This window comes from Perca flavescens, chromosome 2, assembly GCF_004354835.1.
Source record: "Perca flavescens isolate YP-PL-M2 chromosome 2, PFLA_1.0, whole genome shotgun sequence".
Taxonomy (NCBI): Eukaryota; Metazoa; Chordata; class Actinopteri; order Perciformes; family Percidae; genus Perca; species Perca flavescens.
The window spans coordinates 35,304,383-35,316,160 of NC_041332.1; the positions used below are offsets into that span (position 1 = coordinate 35,304,383).

An 11,778-nucleotide genomic window follows, 5' to 3' on the forward strand; every position below is an offset into this window, starting at 1 on the left:
AAGTGGAAAGACGACCCAAAACGGCTTTTCATAGTTTTATTTTGTTTCTTTCGACTTTAAATGAAGTGTATTTTACGATGCTAAAATTACTGTTTATTTACATGGTGTCTGGTGGGTTTAGCGAAGGCAATTTTGCATAAATGTTTTTATGTTTAAAAAAAGGATCTTACTCTAACAGAAAGGTCGGCCTCCTTAGAAATCCTTTCCATAATGTACTTAGAATATTAATCTGAGTCTGTCAGTGGCAAAACGAGCACTTCTGTGATGGTAAATACTAGCTGCACAATTGCCCTGTTAATTTACATTGTAGCTAGTTTCCCCGCTGCTGACTGCAGCGATCTCACTTAATACTGGACCAATGTCAAAGATTGTTGTTCCCATCAGTCACTTAGACACAGAAACATAGGAACATAGGGTCCAGGTTGAAAAAAACGGTGTAGGGAGGGAGATCAAATGCACTTCCTGTCACGCCTGTAGTCAGGATATATCTGACCAAGTTTAATAGAGTGCATTATGGGTAGTGGGTATTTAGGTACAGCTCTGTCCTAAAAAAAAAAAGATGATTGTAGGGGTTCTGTTTTCAGCTCTAATGCAACCTCTTTTCTCAGTCATGGTCCCATGATTTCACCCAGTGGCTTTTCACTTGTATTGCATATTACAGCAGAAAGAGACAGGCTTTTGTATTTCAGACTGCTGGTTTCTTTTTACTGGATCTTGTTGTTTTTTTTAAAGTTCAAACAATGCTAGACACTGTTTAAATCAGTTTAAAATAATACACAGACTCCATTATTCCCAAATAAAACTTCAATAAATCTATCCAGATGATTCCAGTCCTCCACTTTAAGCCATAGTTACTTTGTGTGTCCTAAAATAATAATTATCATTGGTTCATCTGCTCCTCACAGCAAAAAAAAAATAACAATAATGTAATAATACTGTTTTTCTTTTTTGCTTTTTCTTTTTATATAGTTTTTATTGAACTATCAAGTCAAAATGTACAGATTATCATACATTTGACTCTTTCTGTAGATATTTCCGTATATTGTTTTAAACAATTAAAACAATGCAGTTTAAGTTAATCATACAAAGAAGAAAAAAGAAAGTAAGAGAAAAAGGTGTGTGGGTTATGTTACAGTAAATATCCCATTAATACATCAAATCTGATCTAATGCCTGTGGCTAATAAAATCAATCCATCCTTTCCATCCTTTTCCGACATTCATCAAATACGTCCGTCTTGAGTCAACTTTTCCATGACAACCATTTTGTGCATCACATTGAACCAATCTACAAGTGTGGGTGCCCCCTTGTTCCTATGTTTTTCCCCACATATTGAATGTCAGTGGATGGTTTTATGATGCATCCTTTCATCAATCAATCAATCAATCAATCAATAAGTACCCCTAGGGGGACACGTACCCCCATTTGAGAAACACTGCACTAGAGGCATGACACTTAAAAACCAAAAGATACTTACACATTTTTGAATAAATAAAAGCTCTAAACAGTGGCTAATAAGTACATAACCTGTAGATTGTTAAAAACAATCCATAAAATACATACATACATACATTAGTAGAATAAAAACAACTAATAAAAAACTACTTACTAAAACAAACCACGTATAAATAAATGAAAAATAGACCATAAGTAGATAAATAAGTTGTTTATTAAAAGACCTGACTGAAAAGGTAGGTATTAAGTTTGCCTTTGCTTAAAAATATCAACACCCTACTTTGGCTTTCTAATGGTCGTATATCTGCTTTTTAGGCTTTGAGCATACAAGAGCTGCTGATGTTCAGTCTCACAGCTCTAGTGTTATTTTCTGTTTCCTGTCACTGTTTAGCATTCCCTCAGCTGACATTGGTTGTGTGTGTTGTGTGTGTGTTGTGTGTTTCTGCAGTCGGGTGATGACCTACAGGGAGCACGGAGCCTGGGTGGTCAAAGCTCATCTACAGAAGGAGACGGACGGACACATTATCAGTGTCAGGTACGCTCTGCCTCGGTCTGTTCACAAATCACACAAACTGTGGTAGAATTTGTCAGCTTGCGTACTCGTGCTGTGCGAGTTGAGACAGTGGTACCCCGATCTCATTCAGGTCAGAGTCCGACATCACAGCAGCAGGTCATATAACCTGTCTCAGGCAGTGGAGTAGTTCTACTCTGTGTCCCCGGCAGATGACAGGACACATAATGTCCCTGCAATATGGTCAGGCTGACATTGTTTTCAGTCTGTCATGATTTAGGTAAGCAGTTGTGTTTACAGCTCCTGCAATATATATATATATATTTTTTTTTTTTTTTTGAGCTGTCAATAGATTAAAATGTTTAATCGCGATTAATCGCAGGATTGTCCATAGTTAACTCGGGAATAGTCACACCATTTTATCTGTTGTAAATGTACTTTAAAAGAAATATTTTTCAAGTTTTTAATGCTCAAGTGGTATTCTACTTGGTTGGTAACTCAGTTCACATCAATCTATAAATCGGGATATCTCTGTGTCCCCACACATGTTCAGCACAGCAGCGGGGGCGGGGAGTTGCTGAATCCCTACAGGACTCATTGATTGCAATTCACCGGCTACAGGTGTCTTGCCAAAAAACGATCATCCGCCAAAAATTCATTGCTATCTACCCTACATGCAAATCATAAAATGGGGGACAGGTTGAATCTCTACATGCGACTGATTGAGCTACGCCGCAACCTGTGTTCCCAGGTGCTCTGGGGCTCTCCAGCACGTTGTTTTGTTGCGCACATTTCTGCGGCCGTTCTGCGCGCCGCTCAGCCGGGTTCCCAGCTTCTACCGCCCGGGTCACGGCGCCTAAAACTGCCACGATGTGTGACTGCTACACGGAAAAAGCAGACACGTTGAATCTCTACATGAGCTGCAGCTGAACCGCGACCGATTAAACTTGCAACATGTGTTATAGGTTGAGATTCATAAAATGTAGTGATGAAAATGTTTTCTTTTTTTTTTTTTTTTTTTAAAAACCATTCAGGAGGTGCTTTACTTATGCCATATAAAACCACCTGTAATCGCACAGTGCAAGTTCTGCTTTCAAATGTTTAGTTTAGAGGCACTATCACTCAGCACAATGTGATTCAAGGTTGAAATTTTCGACTCTAATTTAATGCTGGATAGTTCAATGCGTCGTATTTTTAAGCTGGTATTTTGTGAGTAGAATCTGAATCTGCAACATTGTTTCAGGTACATTTATGTTTTCCTCTGAAGTACACGTACACAGTATGTCAGTAGTATAGGCCTACAGGTGGGTTATTAAGTGTTTTGGGGGCCCTCTGTTAGTTATTTTGGGGTACCATGGTTCTGGGGAAAGCTACTGTACAAACAGTAATACAGGAGGCCAAGCAATTGGCCTCATTCCAAACAGGCATGTTTTGAACGGGCACTGCACTGGAGATATCTAACTGGAAGGGCTTTGAAAGTGAACTTCCCATTCAGAAGAAACCCTTTTCTTTATCCATTTCTGCTCAAGGAGCTTTGTTTCTGCTAGCAGTCCACTCCCGTTCAGAACGTCAGTGCGTTAATCGTGCGTTATATAAATAAGTGGCGTTAAAAGGAATTTGCGTTAACTCGTTATTAGCGCGTTAGTTTTGACGGCCCTACCCTTTTTTTTTTTACGTTGAAGGTTCAACCAAACGTGACACCTTCAGCATGACGTTTAAATACACCTTCAAGTAGACAGGAATTTCAGAATCTGGGATGGCACTCTGGTTAAACTGTTCTGTTTGATCCCAACTTCTCCTTGATCGAGATTTCATGAAATGCTTCGGTGTAAGTCAACAAAGTCTCCTGAACCTTCTTAACGGATCCAGAGCGGAGCTGCTCCTGAGTTTTTTCATGAAACAATGACACATTTTGACTTTTCCCACCAGTGTTAACGGAGACGTTCGATTCTTTGAACCGCGCTCACCGGACTCCATCAACGTGCTGCAGACAGTGAAGGGGTTAACAGCCCTGGACATCCACCCACAGGCCAACTTGTTTGCCTGGTGAGTTCTCTTTCAGGTTCATGTTCAATTTTATTCACAATAGTTAAAAGACAAGTACAATCATAAGACATAATGCACATATGTGAAATTGGACACCCTGGTAAGCTGTTTGAAGCTTGCACATTATAAATCCTGTCACAATATTTGGATGAAAAAGGAAAATACTACTAAACTACTACTTTTGAACGTCCACATGTTCCATCAAAACAAGTTTCTTCCGAGACTATTTTGCAGCGGCACCGTAGCTCAGTCCGGCACTTAGCGCCGCCCAATACGATTGTGATTGGTTTAAAGAAATGCCAATCTATTCTCCCATCCCGGAATGCTGTGTGGACTAGATAGAGACCCTCCTCCGCAGCGCTGTGGAGGAAGGTCTGGTTTAACAGACAAAATGCAGTACACATTAACCTATAACAAGTGAGAATAACCGTAGAAATAGGACCGAAGGATTTCAGCGTCACTTGTTTAGAAATCTTTGCGTGGATGCAGGTCCCAGCCAAGAAAAAGTTCACCTAGTGTCCACAATGTTAACGTCAGATCCTGTCGTCCTTCCTTTTTCTGTCCTCAGAACTTTGTTCCATTTGTCTAAATCAGAGGAGGAAAATATCGCTCTTTATGTATTTACTTGGCTTGACGAACAACAACGACAGTACACACTGCTTTGGATTTTTTTGTGATTTAACAATTTGAATTTTTTAAAACATACAAAACATACAACTTGCAATATAACTCTCTCTCTCTCTCTCTCTCTCTCTCTCTCTCTCTCTCTCTCTCTCTCTCTCTCACTCATCCTCTGCTCTCCAGCGGGTCAATGAACCAGTTCATAGCGGTCTACAACGCTAACGGCGATGTGATCAGCAACATCAAGTATTATGACGGCTTCATGGGACAAAGGATCGGGGCCATCAGCTGCCTGGCCTTCCATCCTCACTGGGTAACCCAACACTTCTGTTCACACACCACAGCTGTATTCATCTGGGCCAGTAGTTATCAAACATTTCACAATGGCTCTACATTCTGTGGAGTTTGAGTTTAGTGTCATTTATATTACCGCATTCCATTTTTCAAATTGATGTTGTTTTATGTTCTAAAAAATCTTAAACAGGCTTTCAGTTGACTTGCCTGCACTTTATTTTGTATGTATTACTATGTCATTTTAATTTTGACAGTGTGTTTTAATATGTATCATCTTGTATGTTTTATGTAAAGCACTTTGTGATTAATATCCGTGATAAGCGCTCTATAAATAAATGTAACTTACTTACTGAAGTACCTACAGTATAGCTGTCATATAAATGTAATGGGGTCAAAAGTGCAATGTTTCCTTCTGAGATGTAGAGCAGAATAAGTATAAGGAAACACTAAGGGAGGTAACTCAAAATGTTAGCGTTTAAAGCTGCGCTCGTTAAGGTGGCACGATATGATATGCAATATCCGATACCATTCTTGAATATCGCGATAACGATATTAATGCCGATAAATAAACAGATAGTAAAGTGTACTCAGCTCTGCGTTTCTGCTGCTTTCAGTGTTCTGCTAAAATACAACAAAGTGCTTGTTGAATTTAAAACAAATAAAAGGAAATCATTTCTAATATTCTTTTATTGAACACATTGATCATTGAATTGAACGTAAAAAGGCACCACTAAAAAAGAAGACTGTTACATTATAAGTTTTTTACTGATATGTCCTTCAACCAACACAAACAATCAGAGTATATTTCGCGATGTGTTTATTGCGCCAGTTGGCATTGTGATGACTATAAATAAGGATATATTGGGCAGCCCTAGCACACCTCCATATTTTTTTATAAACAATGGCACAAACCTCTATGTGTAATGTGACAGGGTATTATCACCCAATGCTGAAGTTCCCCTCAGCTCTGCACAGCTTTTCATGCCTCTTTGGCTCATCTGTTTGTTTACTTTGCTCTCATCACCCTCTTTTTCGGCAGCAGGCAGCAGGGCTGCACAATAAATCGTTTTTTTATCGTCATCACGATAGCAACTGGTGCAATAAACACATCGCGAGAGGCTGCGACATATCGTGAAAGACATTCCGATTTTTTGTGTTAGTTGAAAGAAAATATCAGTTGAAAACTAAAATGTCATTCTTGTTTTAGTTTTGCCTTTTATATTCAATTTAATGTTCAATTTGTTCAATAAAAGAATGTTTGAAATTATTTCCTTTCATTTTTTATTTTTTTTTTTATTCAACAAGCAATTTGTTGTATTTGAGCAGAACACCGAAAGCTGCAGAAGTGCGGAACTGAATACACTTCAATATCTGTTTATTTATTGCAGGTTATATTGTTATTGCGATATTCAACAACGGTATCAGATATTGCATATTTGCCTCTTATGGTGCAGCCCTAGCAGGCAGCTGTTATCAGTATTTCAGAAAAGCTGTAATAAACAAGAAGTACTAAACAAGTGGGAACTGCCTTCTCTCTTTGTCTCCCTGCAGCCCCACCTGGCGGTAGGCAGCAACGACTACTACATGTCCATCTATTCAGCAGAGAAGAGGCTCAGATAACACACCAGCATTCATCACCACCACCCCCTACCCCCCCCCCCCCGCACCCCCCCAACGCCCTCCAACTCCAAATCCCCCACATATGACTTCTGAACCCGAGCCCAGAGCCCCGGGGTGTAAATGACGTCTTTGTTTTGTACATATGCAATTACCACCCTGAATGTTCTAGTGATGGCTGCTGACAAAAGCTTGACTGCTACGGACGACGATATATTATTATTATTATTATTATTATTATTATTATTGTTATTCTCACTGTTCATTGATATTCTTATTATGAAGCTAATGATTGTAGACTTGGCTGTGCTGAGGAGTGTGTGATATTTAAAATAGCATATACAGAAGATTAGAGGTTCTATTTTAAAAGAAGTGGTACCCACCGGTGACCAGGGGGCTCGCCCTCGCCACGCAGCGAGCATCACTACGTGAACCAACTGTGACCCCCACCAACCGGGAGTCACAGAGGACAACACACACTGCTAAAAACACATTCACTGGTGCAGAAAACACAGACTGGCCCTCCGCTGAACCCCCGGTGTGTTCTGAACTCATTTTAACAGGCGTCTCACAGCCGAAGGACTCTGAGTTTGGCTGTTTTGCTGCACTGCTGGCAAGACGTTTGTAGGGGACGGACCCAGAGATGGAAGAACTGTGCTCATTCTGGCTTGACGTGTGTGTGCGTGCGTGTGCGTGTGCGTGTGCGTGTGCGTGTGCGTGTGCGTGTGTGTGTGTGTGTGTGTGTGTGTGTGTGTGTGTGTGGATTATAGCACAGATGTGTGCCCCACAGTGGGCCTTCATAGCCTTGGACTTTAACTGATGCCTGCTCCCATGCTAGAACTCTCCTTCCTGCTTCACCTGCTTGAACCCAGCGTGCCAAACATAGTCCCATTTACAATGCGGGGGGGTACTGGTTTATATGTTTTTTTAACATATCGCCTGTAAAAAGAAAAAAAAAAGGGAAACCCTCCATTGCCCCTAGGATGATACATCCATTTCTATCTAGCACAGTGAGAGGAGGGCTGCGTTGGTAAAACCTCAGCACCACGTCCTCCATGGAGCCCGCGGTGCCTGCCCCCTTGCCCTCCAAAGCAATAAAAAAAGTTGACCTGATTCAGCCTCAAGCTCCTCCCCTGAAGTTTCTGACTGAAAGTAGCGCTTCAGTTCCAAAGGTGATAGCAGCATCAATAGCTTCAGACAGTTGTACTCGCCCAGAACTCGCCCTGAGGCATCCAAAGGGGCCACAGTATAGCAATACAAACACTTTTTATATACTTAAGAGAGCCAGATGGGTGCGTTATTACACCATCTGCTCACACCAGTGGCAGGAAAGATGTCAGTTAAATTGATTTTCCTGTAATTGACTAAACTTTCTGCTAATCAATATGTCCAAATCCTCCCCATGTGGAATCAAAAGATAGCAAGAAAAAAAAAAAAGGCTCTGCAAATACTCTGTTGACCTTCTCCAGTCAAGCGCACTGGTCCCAAAAACCTGTGTCAGTCTATCTTTTTCTGGCTTCATAAGTCAAAGTTGACTCTGGCTGTTTATCTAACCCACAGTGAGGGCAAGGCATCCTTTGACCACACAGCACTGTAGGTTTCCAGAACTTTTAGATTATGTGACTCATCACACCAGGGGTCACTGTTTGGACCATCTTTCATTTTCTGTAAGCTTTCTTTATTTTTTTTTTCCTCCATCTTTGAGTTTTGATTTTACTGCCAGGCGTGTTTGATTTTTGTTTTCACTAAGTTGGAGGCATAAAGTAAGTTGCATGTTCATGGGTGGCATCAGAGCTGTCACACTCTTCTTTAACTCTGTACCTGTACATGCTCACTGTGTCGACTCTTAGTCTGCGTCCGAAATCTCGCTCAGGTATATCATGAGCCCCCCGGCCCCACCACCCCGTGTCTGCAGCGTAATGGATAGGTGCGGGTGCATGGTCACGCAAGAGATCATGGACATTGTTGACGTAATTGTCATTGTGGTGCTGTTTGGTAAAGATGCCTCTTATATTAGAACGGGGGCTATAGGAGTTGTGTTTTTTGTGCTGTCTCACCATCGTGGTGCCTCTTCTCTGGGGCTGCAGCCTTTGCTTATGTAGTATTTTTTAAATCTTTTTTTCTCTTTTTCTGTTTTGTAATTTTATGTTTTTATTCTGCTGGCATTTTGTTTGTAGGGAAGAGGATTAGGACCACATGTGAAAACATTTATTTGAGTTCTGAGTTTTTATATATATAAATACAATATATATTTATATATAGTTTTTAAAGTCAAAACTATATATATATATATATATATATATTGACTTTAAAAAAAATTTGACTTTAAAAGAAATCGGAATTCTGACTTTAAACTCAAAACTCAAATACAATTGTCACATGCGGCCCTAATCCTCTTCTGTATGTTTGCCTTAGCCTCTGAGGTGGAGGGGGAAAAAGTGGGGACAGCCTTACCCTCTCTCACACACACACAAACACACACTCTCACTGCACTTAAAATCTTCTTGCCAATGCCCCCTTTTCATCGCCAACGTACCACAACAGCTGCCCACTCCCCTCCTCTCTTTCTTTCCTGACACGCCCACCTCTCTCCTCTGCATCAGTTGTCCCGAGCTTCGCTATGTCCCGCAGAAGGACTGGGCTCGTGGACTGGAAGTGAACTGGGAACACACACCACACAGTCTGCATAAGCAGCTGCCATTGCAGTCGCCCCATTGGTTCTCCCCCAATCACCCCGTCATGGAGCCCTGCTTCACCCACTCAGCCCAAATAACGTGTGTTTTGGCTCCGAATCACATTCATTTCTAAGTATCCTGCTTCCACTTTTAAGATTTTAGATCTGGGAAAAAAAACAAGAGACTTCAACAAAGTAGTAAAGGAAAAATGCAAACAATCAGGTTTCTCTCTGTGACTTTAGACTGCTTTGCTGACTGGTTTATAAGACAGGAGATGAAATCAATGAAATAAACCAAATACTACACCGGATTCTGTCTGTTTCTGACATTTGAAACAATAGTACGCTCTAGTCTTTGGTCCACATTATAATAATCGTAATCTCGACCACTTTTGGTGATCATATTGTCTAGCTGTATCAATGCGCTAAGGTCAGTTCTTTTCTTTCTTCAACACTGAATTTGATGCGGTCTTGAAGCCTCTGTTGGGAACAATCAAGTACACCTTATTTAATGTCTTTATATATTTAATTTAAATATCAAATAATGACAAGGCATTTAACTGGGTATTTTAAAGGTCCAATGTGTGGGAATTTCTCCCATCTAGCTTTGAGATCATATTTCACAATCGACTCTCCTTCACGCTTTTTTCTGATGACGCTGGTCTCTTGCTCTTTTCAATATCCTTTTTCTTTTTCTGGGCAAAGAAGAAGACTCCTGTTCCTGAAATTTGGATTTTGAATACGTGTGTTCCTCCAGGTTTCCTTCTTCAAACTTGCCAGGGCCGGGAAGCTACGATACCCATTAGCAGCACCTGTGAGTTTATCATGTGACAGCGAAAACTTGAAAGGCGGAGCAGTATGTCCTGTATGTCCCTTACGGCTAACGTATTTCAAGATGGAGCATGAATATGGAGCGTCTACCCAAGGGGGTAAGCTTCGCTTCAGAACTCGAACCTCCTATGGCGCCATTTTGACGCTACAAAGCCATCACCTCCCGATAGCATTCCACTGACTAGCATACATTTTGGCGCCACTTTGACAGCGAATAACTTTACATCTGAAGCGTTTAAAGACTCTATTTGTCAATTGTTTATTTATAAAGAAACACGACAATGTATAAAAGCTGTTTAAGTTTAAATACTAATGTTAACTAGCATAGTGATCAATAATTAGCCTGTGCCCATGTTATCTGCTTACTTATACCTACGCTCTCCGTCTCTGTAAGATTTGGAATGATTGAGATTTCCAGAAGACTTCCAACTTTCGGACAGGTTGCTCACGTCACATTTACGTTGTCTCTGTCAGTTGGAGGCTGCGCAGTAAAGCAAGAGATCACCGGAAAAGTGCTTCTAATAGCCTTCACTGGTCTCCGTCCAGAGCAACGGGCTCTGTTGGTCCATTTTATATATGTCAATGCGTCTACCCCAGTTCATGCAAACGCAAATGTAAAATTTCAAGCCAATAGGATTACTTGGAATTGATGGTGGAGGTAAATATTCAAGAAAAATGGCAAGTTTGTGAACGGGCAACACAGATTTTGATAATGAATATGTTTTAATTGCTTTTAATTTGTTTTTGATTAAGACAAGACAAAATGTTAAAGGGTTGGTATTGCATAGAGGCCAACATATCCTGACTTGTATCCCTAAACTGGTGATGTCCTTTCAGACTAACCCTAATTAACACCTCTCATCCACAGCCACAGAAGACATTATACAACTGAGTAGTGCTTATGAATATTAAATTGACATTGTCATGTAAAAGAAGTGAAATGGCACATAAAGCACTAAGTATAGTGGATATGGATTAGGATGAAAGGAGTCTGAAATGTAACATGATGTATGTACTATAACTGCACCCTACCTCAACACTCTAATAATGGGGTCGGAGTCATGTAACATGCTGTTCAATTTGCACAAAATGCACAGCTGGTATTAAAACCTATTACTTTTCAAAAATCCACCTGCCAGAAATTTGCAATAAAGTGTCACACCTTGTCTTCAATATTTACCAAATGCATCAGAAATAATATTAAGAGTTAAATGTATATATTATCCAACAAATTGTAAGTAATGTAATACACAATTCCGATTCAATGCATTCCAATGAAACGTCAACTCATTCAAATTACATTTTATTTAACTACAGTTAGTTTTATTTCAAAATGTACTAAGGAACATGCCTAGATTTAGATTTTAGATTTTGGGTTTAGCACTCCACCGAGTATCCCCATTATTGAAGCGCAACCTCCTATTTCAACTCCAAATTGACTGTTCTGGTAGTTCACCAGGTGCTCGCCTGAGCCCGTTCTGATGGGAAGTACATGTACCCATAGACAATGGCTCCACCTACCTGTGTAAGAGCCAAGCTGAGATTTTTGTCTGTGAAAAGCACTTTTCAGTAGCTGAGCTAAACTGTTCTCTTCCCTTCAGGAAATGGGCTTTGCTACACAAATCATATTTAGCGTCATGTCTCTACCTGCGGCTCTGCCAGCCGAGGTCAGAGTTCAAGGGCCTCAGTACTGCACCCCAATCAGTACAACAGTATTGTGACTACCTTTA

The 11,778-nt window shown here is 40.5% G+C and overlaps 1 protein-coding gene across 4 annotated transcripts in view; it reads left to right on the plus strand.

The window, feature by feature from the left end:
- Positions 1-6,584, plus strand: part of rptor (regulatory associated protein of MTOR, complex 1) — a 261,324-nt gene extending 254,740 nt beyond the window's left edge. For all 4 annotated transcript variants that reach the window (XM_028566774.1, XM_028566789.1, XM_028566782.1 and 1 more), the window contains 4 exons: positions 1,903-1,989; positions 3,895-4,011; positions 4,816-4,945; positions 6,478-6,584. In XM_028566774.1, the coding sequence (XP_028422575.1) occupies positions 1,903-1,989; positions 3,895-4,011; positions 4,816-4,945; positions 6,478-6,546 (403 nt within the window). In that variant the 3' untranslated portion in view covers positions 6,547-6,584. The remainder of the gene's footprint in view (positions 1-1,902; positions 1,990-3,894; positions 4,012-4,815; positions 4,946-6,477) is intronic.
- The last annotated feature ends 5,194 nt before the right edge of the window (positions 6,585-11,778 follow it).